The following is an 18047-nucleotide window of genomic DNA, read 5'->3' on the forward strand; positions in this document are numbered from 1 at the left end:
TAACCTGGATTCTTGCTTGCTGAAAAAAATAGCTTCTCATTTCATGTCAGACCATTACACATTAGTGAACCTTGAATGGCCTTAAAAAGAGCTCAGAAATTGCTCAGGGGAAGTGGGTTGGGTGCTGGGATGTGGGAATGATGCAATGCAGCTTAGCCCTAAGCTCTACACATAGCAGTGAAATAATGAAAAATAATACATTATAAGGGAAAGAATGAGATTTTCATTCTTCTTTTCCCAAACTATTGAAGTTCATATTACCAATCAATGTAAAATTATTACAGTTTGCTTTATGAATTAGAGGTTTTTTCCAGAGTTTGTTTGACTTAATTGCCAAAGTCTGCACATGTATAAGTTGGCTGTGTACATTCAAACATGTAATAAGCTACTGATCTTCTGCTGCTCAGCATCTCCAGGATTATTTGTTATTTCCCTACTCAGTCTCTCTATATAATTGAAATTTTATCTTTCAGTGAATTTCTTTCCTTTACAATGAGTTTAGAGGATAAAACAGAACAAAACCATGCACTTAGAGAAACGAAAACTCACTTTTAAAGAAGGCATTGCAGAAAAATAAATGTCTGCATATTGTGGAGTGCCATCTAGTGACTGCATGGTACTTGCTGGCCTTGTCACCTCTAAACCTGACAACTTACACTTGAAGTGTTTCTCTTAGTGCCAGGTAGGAACACTTAACCTCAGAGTATTCCATTGCTGGTATCTCAATATAATTCTATTTCTACAAATAACTTTAAAATGGAGGACAACAAACATGTGAAATCAGGCTCTACATCCACTAAAAGAATATTTTGTACATTTTTACAAGTGAACTCATCTTCTCAGACAGCTAAATTTCAAATTACTTTTTCTCACTCCTATCAGAAGAAAAGTGGGATGTGCTCAGTTTGGGAGTGCTCAGTTTCAGTGCCACCTCTGTGTACCTCAGTTTCACCTTCTCTGAGTGGGGGATAATGGCATTGACCTCCTTACTAAAGCACTCAGAACTACCAGAGGAAAGTGCTTGCTAAGACCTATACAGAATGAGACAATGTTGAATTATGGAATAAGAAGAAAAACCCCAGTGGAGTAATGTGGTAGCTTATAAATTCAGAAATGTTATGAATAGGTGTATTCATATTCCTTAGCATACCTTGCTGTAGGGTGATTCATCCAGTGATTCTAAATTTAATTACTATGGGAAAACTAGACTTTTTCCTTAAGGCATTTATCTATTACAAAAATGTAAATAGATAAATAATTATCCATAAAAAAACAGCAAAGCAGTTTTTTCCCTGACAGAACAGCTTAACCTCTCTCTCTGTTCAATCCTGGTTGTCACATTTGGAGCTATCATGTTGCTAATTTTTATCTTTAAAATTAGTTGAGTGGAACTGTTGCCTTAGGCTCAATTTGAAATCCTTAACTGCTCAGCATCACATGAGATAAAATGCTGAAGCACCATGTCACTATCAATAATAGGAAATGCTTCTTGAAGCTATCAAGGTAATTTCTTTTTCTTTTATTAGTTTTATTGATGTGCTTTCAGCAGGATGTGAGACTACCATGTAATGTAAAGACAGGTAGCACTTGGAGGGTAAGAAAGTTCAGGTACTCTGACCCCTAAATGGTTTATCACCCAGGCAGCAGGAGGCATTTAAATCCCAACAGTAGTAATATCCTGAATTGACAAATTAATTTAATTTAAGCACTTGCATGGAGAGCTGGATCAGAACCAGGAGCACCTACATGCTTCCTGAAGCCGTATGTGTAGGAAAAAAATGTTAATCTAGAGCTTTATTCAGTTTTATTCAGGACCTACTGGACTAAAGGCGCTCTAAAAGGATGGGGTTTGTGCAGAACGACACTGCAAGCTCTCCACCATACCTGTTCCTAGGAAGATGACATCATACTGCCCATCCTCTGCCATGACATGGTCCACCACGATCTGCGTCAGGCGATAGTCCACGTTGATCCGGGTGAACACCGGCGCTCCCGTCACCGGGTAAACCGGCTTGTGCATCAGCGGGTGCCGCCGGATGAAGCTGATGACTTCGTCAGGGAAGTCCCTGGTGGACTTTATGAGCGGATCATAGGTTTTGCTGGGACACTGAATGACACAGAACAAGGAGATGAGAGGAATTTTACGAAAGAAGCGCAAGTAGAAATCAAGTTTTCTGCAATAACACTTGCAAAGCTGGTAATAATCGTATTTTTCAGTGGTTCTTCTCATCCCAAAGCAGCACTTGGCCACCAATATCTCATTTTTTGAAAGAATTGCTTTAAAACCAGAGAAATTCTCATGACAGGCTGACTGTGGGTGCAGAGAATTTTACCTCCTTGTTCCCTGCCACACTCACTGCCATAACACCACGTTTGGTATTCTACACAGACAAGGAGAGGAAAGAAGACCTGTGACCTGTCATGCTCTGCAGGATTCGCTTCTGGGCACAGCTAGCAGCACAGTTAAATTTGCTGCAGGCTGCCCAGAGCAGAGCCAACAGCAAGCCTGGGCTGCCCTCCCGTGGCTGCTGCGGGAGGAGTGCACGTACTTCAACTGCAGCCTCTCAGGGTTTTCCTGCTTTTAGCGTTTCTGTTCCTCTTTCCAAAGCTGCCTGAGTTGCTGCCTGAGTTTCTACCTCTGGCCTCTGAAATCAGAAGCCATAGCTTTTCCCTGTATATGGCTTGAAATCAATTAATTTTCAATGAACTCTACTTCCTACACATCACACGTATTTTCTTCTAAAAAAGGTGTATTCTCCAGATGCCAGAAAATCCCTGTGGCTCATTATTTTTCAAAATTTGCTTCCTTACTCATTCACTGAGGTGACATTCTTGACCAGGCCCAGAGCTCACCTGCTGCAGAATCTTTTTCTCTAGCTTTTAACAGCACAGTCTCATCCTCTTCTGCTCCTTCAAACATTCCTCACTCCCACTTCTATTTGATCCCTACTGACAAACTGGTCACTCCACCTGTTTCTTTCACTTACACAAAGTTGGTTCCAACACATCTTGCCTGAAGACCACCCACAAACCTATTTCTTCAACCTCCATCAGACTTTTTCTCTTCTGTGCTTTTCAGGGTAAGCCCAAGTACATATGTGCAAGGCGGTTCATTTTGGTGACCCGTGATCTTTCATCACCTATCTCTGCTTTCTTTCCACAACTGTTTGCATCTCTTTTCTGTCCCTTCTTTTACGATCAGTCTCAAATCCAAGCCTGAGAAAACTTCCTTTTTGAATATGGATGCATCTAGATGTGTTACTAGGGAATTAAAATTCTGGATAAGATGAACGGGACACATTATTCTAGTTGGTGACAACCTTTCACATACGAACTAGTCACTGCGTTTTTTCTAATAGTTTTTAATGAAGCAATCTCTGTCTTTACTGCCAGGTGGAGCTCTAACACAGCCTGTGAAGAAAGAAGCGTGATCTGCTAATACCTCTGTATTCTATCAAGAGTAAGTTAAGATTCGTGGTGAAGTTGCTCCACAGTTCTCCTTCATAGCAATTATTTACAGAGAAGACTTTAGTTCACATTCCCAGCTACCCAGTTTGACATGTGTTGAATCTGTGGTGCCAGTTAAGGGCTTGTGGTTAGGATTTCTTTAGGATTGCTACGATGTAATGTAGAGTAGCAACTAAACACAAATTTCTGACTGAGGAAAAAGCTTCACAGAAGTATCTGAGACTACCTGAATATTCAGAAACAAAACAGGCCAGCAAAGCACAGACCAGCTGATGTTATACATCCACATCTACGGCCACATCTGAAATGTCTGTTGGGGTCAATTCCTGGTCTACCTTAGATCCCAAACACTGCAACATCACTGCCACGGGGAAGGTGACACTTGGAGCATACCTAAACTGCAGCAAAGCCCATCTTAACATTAAACAAAAGACTAACTAGGGGTCTGCACTTGAACCTGACCTCTGCTTTTAGTTAACAGAGCTGTAGCCCCGTGATCTAAGAGTCTGCAGCCTATTTCCATTCCTTGCTTGAACTGAATGTTATGGCTATCTAGAGAGCTAACAGACTTTGTGCAAGTGTCCACTTGCTTAGTGGTGTTTCAGACTGTGGGAGTGAAGCCTCTGCATCCCCATCTTCATAATAGATCTGAAATAGTTGATTGAAAAACATCTTAAGCCCCTGGATCACCTAATAGCTTTTGGCAATTTCCCCATGGACAGCAAACCTGTGCCAATTTGAATTAAGATAAATTCCATCACATAGTCATTTTTGTTTCACTGTACAATTCCATTTATGGCTGTGAAAGAATATTCAAGAAAAAGAAGAAAAAGGGTTGCACTGTCATGTGATAAACACGCAAAAAACGTTCCTTGAAGATACAGTCGAATACAAGTAAGAAAGAAGAAAAGGAAAGTCCTGTTTTAAAAAACAGTTCCACTAGAAACACATATTGCAAGGAACTATCCCTAGGGGGTTTGTGCCAGCACTCCTGTAAGAGCTTCACCCTCTGGCTTGCTGGGTATCATCTCCCACATTCTGTTTTCTGCTGTGTTTTTACACAGTCTTTGCAAGGTTATATCCTTGCAGTGGCTGTATTCAGCTTGGCTTTTGAAGAGAACAGTATCAGTAAAATAATTTCACAAAGAAATATGACTGTGGGACAAAAAGTAGACTTTGGGATTAAAAAATTATGTTTACCTTTAGAGGTGGTGAAAAACAGTTTTTTGGGATAGAGAGAAACATGTGATAACTTTAATTGTCTTTGAATCAGAGTTTTGCATTCATTTATTCTGTGAAGGATGAGAAACAAATTCACCTCTTCAACTTCCCAACCATGCAGTAACTCTCTTCCCACTCACAGTGGACTACAGGTTGATTTTCCCCATATGTTCCTTTTCTGTGGTTTATGCTCTCACTCATTACTCAGAGTGACCATCTGCATCTATTGGAAATGTGCTGACTGCTCACCTATTAACAACTCAATTCCAGAAGCCCATTTCTACGTGAGAAATAAAAATGGGAGTAGCCCCTTCAGTCTTAAAGATCTCCTAGATTTTTTGCCAAAAATCCATCAACAGAGGAAGATGAGAGCAGTGACATCACTTACTAAAAACCACTGGAATAAAATTTCTGACAATATGGAACTACAGAGCTGCTACAGTAATCCCAAAGGCCCAAGCCCTACCATGCACGATACAGGGAAATCTTCTGCCAGCTTGCATAGTTAATTTAGTAAAAATAAGGACTAAGGGTTTGATCCAGAGATCTGCTTCAGTCAACAGGGTCTTTTCCAATTATTTCAGTGGGCTTTGGACCCTATCCTAAGACAGCATGACCACCAAGAACAGCTGGGCAGGTGTGACTGTTATCCTTGGCCAAGGGAGTTATTTCCAGAGGCATCACTCACTGTGGCATGATGGATGGAACAGGGGAATGAGAAAGTCATTTTGGCCACTCTTTGGCAAGGTTTTCAGGCAGTTTTTTAAAGCTGTGTCCACCCATCACTGCAGAACAATTCCTGTAGGCTTGTGCTTCCTTTCCTAGCAATCAGTAGGATGTAGGATGGTCGAGTGGGTGAGTGAAACAGCCTTTCATGTCTGAAAATGTGAGTTCACATCCTGTTGCAGGTCTCATGACAGCAGTACCAGGTTCTCTGCCCAGTTCATAGTTCATTTATTCACATCATCAGCACCAGATGCTGTCTCAGATATGTGACATCTCCCACTGGGGACAATAAGATATTGGCTTTTAGATCAAATGTCACAGGAGTAGGTTGGCAGAGTTGTTTCATGTGGACTACAAGAGAATCTGGCTTCATAAAAGTTCTCACAACACTATCACTGTGCTCTCTCAACACCTTCAGCTTTTGCTATAGGGTAGGATTCATCTCACCTGATCTAGATTTTAATCTTGGCTGCATGTGAACTGCACAGAAGAGCAGCTTCTCTTCTCACAGAAGGCTATCCTTCTGTTTCTGATAGAGAATTCTAAACAAGCAGCTCAGATTTGATGCTCTTCTTCTAGATAGCTGAAATTAATCACATGCTATCAGTTCCTACCACTAGGTGAGAATTTTGCAAGAAGCTTGTTCACCATATAATCTATTCTTCAGAGGTTGCTTAGGCCTTTGCTGCCATTAAATAATAACTTGATTAAAATATATGTGTCAGAAATGAAGGATAAAACAAAACAAGACAACCACCCAAAACAAAAAAAGAAACAAACAAAAACCCCCAAACCCAACAGAAACAGAGTTGGAAGTGCTAAGGGCATCTCTATTGAACTGCTGTATTATATGGGCACATAATGGGCAGATGAAATGGGCACACAATAATATATGGGCACACTCTATGGGCACAAAGCTCTTGAAAAATCAGTAGTTACTTAAATTTATTGAAATGCCTTCTGTGTGAGCTCAGTTTGACAGTAATCACTCTGAACTAAGTCCTGATCCCACGTGATCTACAAAGATGCCTTCCCTTCCCTCACCTGTTATTTGTATCTGAATGTGGTCACACAGTGGTAAGTTAAGGCTAATCTTTCTTAAATAAAAGCAAATACACACTAAATTAACACCACCACACATATGTAAGCTTTTCTCCTTTTTTTTCCTTGTCTTATTAAATTTGCAGCTTAGCAGAGTGCTGGATGTGTGGATCTCACACAATGCTGAGACATACACACTGTGACTGTGTTAACATTATGTGGGAAACATGGCCAAGTTTTGCAAAAGCTGGTGCCAAAAGCTGGGCTCCTAAATAAACCTCCAATTTGCCAAACTGGATAGTGCTTCACACCATCTAGTGAACTCAGTAAGAGCTGCTGGATCTAACACCTATTAAAATGGTGGCAATTATTTGGGAATCAAGCTGTAAGGTATATGAACACATATCCTTTTCATTAATGAGGCATCTGAAGTTCAGCAGTGCTGGTGTCTACTGACAAACTAAAAAGAGAATGTTGTTCCCTGGGAACTTCAAAAGGGTTTCTATTACAAGTGTGTTGAAAATCCCAGTTTAAAAGCGTCTTGTCACATGTATCCTGAGACCCATTTAACACTGAGACTCAAGCAGCTACAAGGGTAGATTGATCATACTGAGTGAAGTAGGCATCTGCTTGCTTTTATAATGTCCAGGCTGGGAATTTTTATGGATTTCACAAGGACAACTGAGAACCATGCCAGCAAGTCACTCTTGTGAGTACTGGAAGTACCCAGTATGAAACATGAAAGAGTGAAGTATTTCTTAAACCTCTCCCATAGCAGGGAATTAAATGTCTTAGTCTGGGCTTCCCTCCTTGAGCAGGCACCCCTTGTTCTGGGAACTCCTTGCTCCTTCATGTTGAAGGTGTTTTACTTTTCATAGGTTTAATACCTCTCATCTTAGCTAAAACTAGTAACTAATAAGTTAAGTCTTCCAGGCTCTGTATAAGTTGTCTTATCACTGATTCATCAAGCAAATGGCAGATAAAATAGAGGAACTACCTTCATCCTCTCACTTCTGTGTTAAATGGGGACCTCCAACACAGCCAATGCACTGAAGATGGAAATTGGGTTCCTGAGAGGCCTAAATACCATGTGGCTTCTTTTCTGTAGACTGATCAGAGCTGCACAATCCATTCTGTATTTGTCTATAATGTCTACAAAATCCCTTAATGCTCTCTAAAGATGAGTGCCAGGAGGACTGAACACTCGTGGGGAGACTTTCACAGTAACCTTGAAGCTACTCAGTGAGCCTGGAGGAAGGCTGGGGTGAGGGGAACAGATCAGGTTTGTAGGAGAAAAACAAACAGTGCCAATTTTAAATGGAATCAAACTCACTCTTCCCTTGCAATAAAAAGCACAAACAAAGCAAACAAAAATTTTAAGTCCCCTATTATTTTTTTAATGGTTGTATCCCATTGTTTGTGCAAGATTTGTTCTTGTGTTTTTTCTTGAGCAGTTTATATTGCTTTTCCATTTAACACACCTGTGCTCTTGATAGAAAAAGCTGAGAAAATTGAGCATTAATCTGAGGCTAGCTGAGCTGAGACCAGCTGGATGAGTGAACTTGACTTTGCAGGTGGCACTTTGCAATTCTCTGCTGACCTCTAACATGAGGAAAGGTGACAAGGTTTGCAACATTGCAAAAGGCTGTTACAAGCTGGAAGGTGATTCATGTTGTGGAAAACAGGTTGGTAAGTAACAGGAGGTGTAGGAGGCTTTCTGAGGAAAATAAAACCATAAAGTGAGACATTTCACTTAATTAAGCTGCCACATTTTACAGTAGGGAGATCAAAGGAGGGAGGAATTGGAGAAGCAAAGAATGCTGTCTGCCCCATAAAAGATAGGTGCAAGGGGAAGATAAGCCTAAAAAAATAACAAGGGCAACCTGAAATGTTTCATGAACGAGCTTATTAAAGCAGCAAAACTAACCAGAAGGGAGGACAAGGGAGGCTTTTGGCAGGCAGTATTTCTGTGTGGCACAGCCAAGTCCCAATGGACACTGCATCTTGATCAGCCTGCACACGGGACTACCAGGAGAAATAAAGGAAGGGGTTTCACTGAAGAAAGGGAGAGAAAGTACTGAGAGAAAAGAAGATGAAGAAGGATGAAGTTGAGTCAGGAGGGGTTTAGATTGGATATCAGGAAAAGGTTCTTCACCCAGAGGGTGGTTGGGCACTGGAACAGGCTCCCCAGAGAAGAGGTCATAGAACCAGCCTGACAGAGCTCTGGAAGCATTTGGACAATGTTCTCATGTACATCCTGTGACTCCTGGGGTTCCTGCACAGGGCCAGGAGTTGAACTCCATGATCCAAATGGGTCTCTTCCAACTCAGTGGATTCTATGATTCTAAAATTACATGATTACAAGAAAATCTGAGGGGTTGTAAGGGAACTCATTTAATAAAAAGAAAACACAAAGAATTCAAGAGGCCAGGACCATATTCAGATCTGGAGTAGAAAGAGGTGAGACATTAAACTCTTGAAATGGACAAGAGCAATGTGTTGGGCTGCTGCTTCTTCTTGCAGCTAAGTGACATAGACTGCCAGGTTTTTACTTTGCTCATTCAGATGTTTGTTTTGATCTTTTGACAAATCAGATCAGTAAGTTATCTAGACCCATCAAAACACTTGCTGTTGTCCTGGCTAGCATTTAACAGTCCTGCATTCTTCAGTAGATCAGACTGAGTGTTAATCTGCATCTTTAAATACTGACATTTCTCTAAAAATCTGACCTTAACAACATTTACTCGCTATCAGTGAAATATGTATGACTCCTGTGTACTCCATCAGAATTTCCAAATGGGCACTATGAGTTGCTGTGATACTGCAATTGCTGTAGCTCAATAAATAAATTAGAAAAGTTTTCTTCCTCCTAATTCACTGAAAATCTTGTTCAAATGCAGTCTGTGATTTCTGGGACATCAATATGAAAACTCTTCTTCAGAATACAGAACACATTTTAACGGAAATTCTCCATGGTTTCTTTATTAATGGACAATTTCCTGAGAGAAACCCAAAAAGACTGGAATAAAACTGGATTTGTTATCTGAGGACAGCTGCAGATATACAAGTCCAATTTTTTAAACAGCTAAAGCAGATAGAGCAAAAGCTCTCTTGGTTTTCAACTCATCCTTTGTGTCGGGGCTGCCTGCTTCATGGTTTTCTTTCTGTCTCTTTTTATTTTCACCTTCCAAATGGAAACAGATTTGAAGCCTTGCTCTGTTTAATCCCCATTATTTCCACTTGCACTTTTATACCACTGAGAGAAGTTAAAGAGCTGTGTGTTCTGCAGTGTCAGTGGTGTGGCATGTGCCAGAGGTCCCCTGCCACGGTGTCCAGGGGTGTTTTGATGACAGCAGAGGGCTGGCAGAGCCTGCCACAGCTCAGGGACATGAGCAGAGAGGGGCTGCTGCTGCCTGAACCCACTCAGCATTGCGAAGGCATGACATCATGGTCATGTTGGGAGTTTATCTCACACACAAATTGCCACAGGAAGCATTTTGTCAAAATTTCAAAATCAAAGTAGTCACAGTCTCTATAGTGAGCAGCTTTATTTACTTAGGAGATAAAGGCAGCAGAGCAGAAAGTTAAATTAGGGTATGCAGTCTCCTGCTTCTGTATAAATGCTGAAAGGAAGTCAATGCGTTTCTCAAAGCCAACCACCAAAAGAAACGCATTTCCTAGAATAGCCATTTTTAGACTTTGCCTGTAACTTAAAGTATAGGAAATATAGAATCAGAGCAGTGTTAGCTATACCAACTATAGGCAACACTTACAAGGGGCTTAAATTTCAAACATGTTCTAGCAACTTAAAAAAGGGTAGATTATCCCTCTGGCTTTGTTTCTGGGCATTCCTGAACCACCTCATAGCTGACAAAAAATGACAAAATTAATCTTTAAGGCAGAGTATGTCAGTGGTCTTCAAGGTTCATGCTGCTTCTTTTCCTTGCCTTTTAGCACAGCACTGCTTGTCCAGATCCCACCCTAAATCCATTCATATCCAAGTTTAGCATAGCCCATCACAAGCCAAGAGCATGGCATGAATCTACTTATTTGGATACCCCACATCGAACTACTGAGCCTGAAGTATTTTGCAATCCAGCTCACTAAGGGAACAGATAAAAAGTTATGCAGCAATACATTTACCTAATCTATATAGTAAATATGATAGATATCTTTCTTCTGACAGCTTTCCTCAGTAAATCCACTTCCTTTCTCACTCCTTGGTCAGACAAACCCCTACAGGAATTCACTGACTATGAAGGTTTGGAGGACTTTTAAGATACTGTTTTCTTACAGCTGTTATCAGGTGCTTAAAGGAAGCAGTTGGAGAGCTAAGGGCTGGCTTACAGAAAATATTTATCTTTAAACTTTCCAACTTCTACAAAACTTGCAACCATGGATATTCAAATCAGTGATAAAGATCAGCACTGACATGCTTCAGCATGGCATGTTTCCTTCCTTGAGAATCCCAGCTCAACCATGTGATGGCTAATACACTCAAAAATGCAATGAGCTTATGACCCGTCTATCTGTGCAAAGTGTTCATCCTTATGGGGCACTCTGAGTTTTTCAAGAGAGTTATTTTAATCTCTTTAGATGCCATGGGACCAGCTATTGTTCTTCTTGGCACCATTTTTGTAGCTAAAATTAAATTAATCTGATCTTCTTAACCAGCCGTGGAAGTTGCACACACACAAAAAAAAATTAAATTTAATCTTCTTTTTGGGGGCACTGTGTATTTCACATGACAGAGAGATGCGTAAGCTGGCAATGCCTAAGTTGTCCAAATAAGTTGAGATTTGGTCCATCAGGGCAGATCATGGGCAGGCCAAATTATGAGCTGTCCCAGTCTTTGGAGAGAGAGCTGGTCTGAGGCTCATCCTCAGCTGAAAGAATCAGCACCTGGGGCCTGACCTGCCGAGCGCTGGGACCACCACGTGCAGCAAACAGCATCAGCTTGGAGCACGCAATTCAGCCCAGTGGGAGGATGAAGAAGGAAACACAGAGACACAATGAAATGTGTCAATGAAAAGATGAACTAAATTATCTAGATAATGTGGCTCACATCAGTGCTGAGGTCAGAGAAATAGTGCAGAAATGGCCACATGGCTTCTAGGCCACATCCAACACTGACAGCTCACGGCTGGCTGCCTAATACTTGTTCACTGAATACCTGACCAAGAGGATGAAGAGCTATTCCAGATAAAATTGTTGCTCTTTTACAATTTTATGTACAAAGAGTTGCCTAAACTTGTGATAATGTTTTTAAAGTTAAGGTGTTTTTTGAAAATGCCTTTCTTCCTCATCTGTCATGCCAGTCTGTGCTTTCTGAAATTTAATCCTGTGACAGAAGTGGGAAAAGAAAACTTTAATGAGTTTTTCAGTTTTCTTCCTTGCTTTTAACTGTTACAACTGAGAGACTGGGCTTAGAAGTATTTCCAGATACCAAATTTTTCTTTTCTTCCTGTCACTTGCTTTTTATCACATAAGATGTCCAGCACTTAGCTCCTTATTTTACTTCAAAACACAGCACATGCACAAACACACACAACGGAATCAATGACAGTATCTCAATGATTTTAACAGACATGAAGATATGAGAAGTACAAATAAAAATCCTGTGATAACTATATAAAGAAATGCCTTTGGCTTTTTATGAAGCATTGATGCCTTAGAGGTGATCCCAACAGACAGAAATATAGCTGTACAGTGGGAGACCACAATATGAGAGACAATCAGGAAACAGTCTGGACACAATGTTATCTCAGAGACGTGGAAAAATGTATATTTATATACTCACAGTGTAGGTAGAAGTCTGAGCTATCAACAGAAGGGGAAGAGTTGAGAGGATAATTTGAAACATCCTGAGTGGAAAATATAAATTACCAGCCTGGGGAGGGGTGAGAAGCACGATTGCTTTTGAGCAGAACCAGAGGTGTGTAATTAAGGAGAGACTCACTGTGCCAGGCCTGGGGTATGGGATGCGTCCCTCGTACTGCACCCAGCGGTGATCTGCGCTCTCCTTGTGGGCGTAGGGGCCATTGAACACGGCCCTGATCTCGGCCATGCTGTACACACACACTGCAGAGCCCTTGAACACCGAGCTGCAAGATGGAGAAGGATGAAACTGAGTCAGGACAGGTTTAGATTGGGTGTCAGGAAAAGGTTTTTCACCCAGAGGATGGTTGGGCATTGGAACAGAGAAGAGGCTCTCTGGGCTCCCCAGAGAAGAGGTCACAGCCTGACAGAGCTCTGGAAGCATTTGGACAATGTTCTCATGTACATCCCGTGACTCCTGGGTGTCCTGCACAGGGCCAGGAGTTGAACTCCATGATCCAAATGGGTCTCTTCCAGCTCAGTGGATTCTATGATTCTAAGATTCCATGATTACAGGAGAATCTGAGGGGTTGTGAGGGAACTCATTTAACGTGGGCAGGCTGCAAACAGCCCCGGTGCCTCAGCCAGGGAGCCCCTGACGGGGCTGGGATCAGTCCCACACCTGATGTGCTGCTGAGCATCAAGGAGCACAGGTCTGCTAACTACAGATATTTAATGTCACTGTTGTTGATGCCTAGGGAGGCTACCTGAACAGCGGCTAGACAGTGTCAAAGGAATAAAGTAGGTATTTATTAAAAGGCCCTTAAAGGATACACCTCGGGCAATGCAAGAGCCCAGCTGGGGATCTACCCAAGATGGACCAGTCACAAGTTTTCACACTTTTATAAGTTTTGGTCCATTTACATATTGGGGTTAATTGTCCCATTACAGGTTCAGCTTATGAAGTCCCATCCCCACAGATTACTCTCCTCAATTCCCTGCTATTTATACTTTTTGGGCCTGAAGCTGCAACGCTGTTCTTGGGCTGGAAAATTATTCTTTTGTATAACTAAACTGTGAAGAGAACTTGCTAACACTTTATATGAAGTTCAGAGTTATACATTAAAGCAGTACAGAATCTGGAAAACATGAAAGCTAGAACTTAAGGCATCTTTGTTACAGTTTTAAGCTTTGCTCAGTTGAAACCTGGTTTGACCTTTGGGACTACTTGAGTGTCATTTTTCTAGTGGCTGACAGTCTCCAGCTATCATTTACTAGCTTTATTTTTACTAGCTATTTTAATTAGAATTTTATCCATTGAAGGACATTCATTTACATTGTGTTCACATCTAGAAGCCCATATATTAGTGATATAAGTGAGGTCCCTGAGAATTAAATGTTGCATTGGAAAGACCAAAAAAGAACAAGATATAAAAATAAACACTTATTGAATTTTCATGCATTTTCCCTTTTTAAAATGTATTTGTCTAAAAAAATCTAAAACATTTCAGTTTTCCAAAGAACACTATGTGAAGTTGCTGAGTAGCATGTACTTTAGTTGCTTCACAAACCATTTCATTTATTGTGCAATATTTACTTCAGTTTTAGAGTATTTTCTGTGGTTCTAGAGAGCTACTGTGGTAACTGCTTCTGAATTAAGGAGTGTCTTGGAAATTCCTCATTGTACTCATACTCGTCAGCATTTGGCCAGTCATTATTTACACTAAATTCAAAGGTTCTGGAGACAAAAGAAAGAATTTTTAATTTTCTTTCTGACTTCTTATAGAGAGCACCTCACTATTGATCTGAAAGGTCATTAATTAATTAGTGCAACCCCCTGAGATAAAGTTGGGTTATCCTTTCATTAACTCTGAACTATAAAATCACTTAACGATCAGTTTAGAGAGTAATTTTGATACTAAGAAATAGCAGATGTCAAAGTGTTGCTTACAGAAATGAGGCTTCACAGCAATAATTTGCCTAAGATTGTAACTATTAGTTCCTCAATAAATATGAGGATATGAGGATAAATATTTACAAATTCACTGGATGAAACTCAAATAATCTAGTTTGCTTTTGATTGTTACATTTACATCAATTTTTACAATCACTCTCAAAAGTTAGGCACACAAAGGTTTAAGGACATAATTTATTATTTCCAGTTCTGAAAAATATTGGCCCAGTGACTACAGCCCTGACATTGGACACCTAATTCCAGTAGTTCCTAACTGCTCTCAGGAATCAGGATCTAGTCTAGAAGACCTGAGAATATACAAAAGTATAAAAGTTCTGAGTAAGATCTTCATCATTTGTTTCCAGAGGTAAACATGATCCCAACACACACCTTGTTGTAGTGAAGACTCCATACACAAGAGGGTTCCTCTCATCTCTTGTAGAAAGTAAGAATATATCTTCTGCAATGAGAAAAATATATTTGGAGATTTTAATTTTTTTAGTTAAACATCCATTGACTATTTCTACATTAACCACCTGTAACTAGGAAATTCGTAAATATATAACCAGCTTTTATTTTTGTTGGAATTTTAGTTTCTGCCATGTGAATTTGTAGCAATATTCTGAAATGTTTTCATTTGCAGATAGTGTGGGTTTTATACCAAATCAGATTTTTATTTTCCAGTTTTTGAAGGGAAAGGGAAAAACACTGTAATTCTGATCAGATCAATATTAGTTATAATCAGGGACTTCTGATCAAAGTCAGAGGTATTACTAGCCCTGTTTGGAAGAAGATTCAAATCAAAACAAGACACAGTACTTCTATAAACCAGAGAGGGAAAAAATACAACAAAAGCAGGTATTACTAATGTCAAAATAAACCAGTAAACATAAATCAACTTACGCAGCTCATCGAAATGTGTGTCTGTCCCTTCAGGACCAGGTATGGAACACACAAGCCTGGCTTTCAGAAAAGTTGTCCACTTGTTTATTAGGCTTCTTTGGCCTCCCATATCATTCTAACAAAAATAAAATTAAATTCTTGAATATTACAAAAGTAAGGGCTTTAACACAAGACAGCACAGTATGGACTGGCATCTTCTGTCTGATTCCACGGTTGGCTCTAACCACAACAACATAAAAATATTTTTTTTTCATTTTCTTTTTCCTAAAAGAGTGTGGGAGGGCCTTTTTCTAAGTAGTTTCTGGAGTTACTTAACAGCTCAGAGAGGGCAATTTAAATTTTCAAATTATACCCAAAACTGATTGCGAAGTTCCTTCACCAGCTTTTTAACTGGAATATCCATATCACATGATTTCTGGCTCACTGTGAGGCTATTTTTTGTAATTACTTGTTCTTCAAAATTCTTTACAAACCAAATAACAGAACAGAATATTTTGGATAGATTTTGCAAAAAAAAAAAGGTAAACTATATTCATCAGGACCTTTCAATGCAAATACTGCACTGTTTTTTTTGTGTACACAGCACAGAGAAAAATGCATTCCAGCTAAAACCAAAGTCATAGTATTCTAATAATCATTGTTACAGAAATATCAGTCTGTCCTCCTGCAACAGGGATTTTTTTTCATTTATTTTACTATGGGTTTCCAAAACATAAGCATGCTTGCCCAAATTTCCTTTAGCCACTGGAGAAAGAAAAAATCTATAAAGGGTCACATGAAATTTGAATTACCTTTCTGAAGGCTAAGTGACCTTCTACTGACTTGGATCAGCAGAGATTTATGGATAGTAGATTTTAGAAGACTTAAATTTTAAGAAGCTAAACTAGGAATTTGCTCATGTACTTCTTCCATGGACTACATGAAGGACCCTGCTGGTTCCAAACAGCAGAACTATTTAGCTTCTGCAAAGCTATTTGGCCCCCAGAACTCTTTATCCTAAAAATGGTAAGGGCAATGATATACCAGCAGGAAGCAAGAATTGAAACACTTAAAAGGAATGTTATCACCAGCAATAGCCTCCCAGCTGTAGGTTCTGAATAACCCCAGGAAGGTACCTCCTCCCCTCAGTTATAAACTCTGAAGCTTAGGGGATCTGTGCTATAAGTTTAAGGACCACGAATTTAGCCATAAATATTTGGCCCCTTCGGATTCATTAGGAGAAATCACTTTTTTGTTAATTCACTTTGCAATCTGAAAGCATAGAACCAGCCAGAGTAGGAAACACTGAGGGGTGGGAATTACATGTCATCACCATAGATTGTATTTGGCCCTTCAGGGCTGTATCATATTTACTACAGGCATTCAGAAAGATGGTTTTGAGTGCTGAAATCACTTCACAAGGAGTAACACTTCTCTGGTAATGCACTCTAACTGCTTTTCCTTTTCATGTACCTGCTACTTTCAAACAGATTAGCTCAGTTGGAAATGATTCCTGTTAATATATGGCCTTTGGAACTCCTGCTCTTACAAGAATTGCTGCCTCCTCTCTTGATTTCCTGAGGTTCTGCCAAGCCTGAAGCTTTGCATCTACCCAACAGATTTATTACAAAGGTGTCAAAATTAGCAGCCTGAAGCAAACAGCAAAAAAACCCTCTGCATGTGTGTGTTCTGTTCAAAGGCAGAGCAAACAGACTTTGTGGTGCAGCTGAAACCAAACAACTACAAAGATGCAACAAAGAATGTTAAAACGCAAGGAGTGTTAAGATTTTCCTTCCTCTGGCAATTCAGATTAGCTAAGCAAATTTCACATTGCAGGGCTACCACTTTGATTTCTGGTGGATGCAGTGTGTAGCATCACAGGAGATGAGATGTCTCTAACTACCTGACTAAAATCTGAGAACAGGAAGAAAGTGTGGAGCAAGTGATGGGGCTGGAATAGAAGAAGGACCCTTGTCTAGTTCCTACTCCTGTCACTGCAGCATTCAGCTTCTGCAAGAGATGGGAAGATATGTACTTGTGTTTTACCAACCTTAACTTGTGATCCACCACAGCGTTTTCACAAATGCTTATTTTAAATGTATCAGTAGTTCCACTGAGTTGCTAGAGAGCAGCGTGAACCAAACACTGTGCTCAAAGGAAGCAATCTTAGCCAGTGCTATGTGCATTAAAGTATAAAATATATGGATTTAAGATGTATCTATATTTGCTTGCTCTCAAGCCAGGACATGATGTTAACCATGTTATTTGAATTTAAGAGGCATTAGAACAGACATTCACTTGGTGTGCTTTACATATCCAAAAGCTGCCAAAGTAACACTGTACACTTTATAATGGAGCAAAGGGGATTCAGTGACCAGTCAGCATTCCAAGAGCTACCAAGTCCTTCTGAAGCCAGAGAATGACAAATTTATGGTGCAGAGAGCCTGAAAAGACCTTTCACTGATTTAGACAGTTGCACATATAATATGCTGACATATCCTTCAACATGATTCTTCCTACTGCCACGGCTGAGTGAAATAAAAAGCACATTTTACTATGAAGATATTTTTGCTTGTGGTTTTGGGGGATTTTTTGGATCAGTAGACATATAGTACTCCTCAATTCTATATGTCATCTCTGTTTAATACAGTGTCTTTCCTTTCCTACGACATGCCCAGGATTCATTGAGATTGACTGAGAAAGTGCAGGAACTGACAAATGCTATGATGATTTTATCAACATACAGAATTAGTTCAGCTCAGACTAAGGAGGTTCAGAAACTATAAATAGCCTAGGTATGTCTTTGCTCGAGTTGTAGAGAGTTTAAAGTAAAGTAGAATTTATCTTACTAAGCTCTGTAAATGTCTATTTTTTTTAAGAAAGGGCACCCCCTCCTTCCTCATACTATTTACTGGTGCATATTAGGTCAGTCATTGAC

General features: G+C 40.0%; 1 protein-coding gene across 3 annotated transcripts in view; it reads right to left on the reverse strand.

Annotated features, from left to right (window-relative positions):
* The window catches only part of SEMA3D (semaphorin 3D), a 132222-nt gene that overhangs the window by 21188 nt on the left and 92987 nt on the right, over positions 1 to 18047 (reverse strand). For all 3 annotated transcript variants that reach the window (XM_066550952.1, XM_066550954.1, XM_066550953.1), the window contains exons 9-12: positions 15131 to 15245; positions 14618 to 14687; positions 12416 to 12560; positions 1885 to 2107 (exon numbers count right to left, since the gene is read on the reverse strand). In XM_066550952.1, the coding sequence (XP_066407049.1) occupies positions 1885 to 2107; positions 12416 to 12560; positions 14618 to 14687; positions 15131 to 15245 (553 nt within the window). The remainder of the gene's footprint in view (positions 1 to 1884; positions 2108 to 12415; positions 12561 to 14617; positions 14688 to 15130; positions 15246 to 18047) is intronic.

Source organism: Molothrus aeneus, chromosome 5 (genome assembly GCF_037042795.1).
Source record: "Molothrus aeneus isolate 106 chromosome 5, BPBGC_Maene_1.0, whole genome shotgun sequence".
NCBI lineage: Eukaryota > Metazoa > Chordata > Aves > Passeriformes > Icteridae > Molothrus > Molothrus aeneus.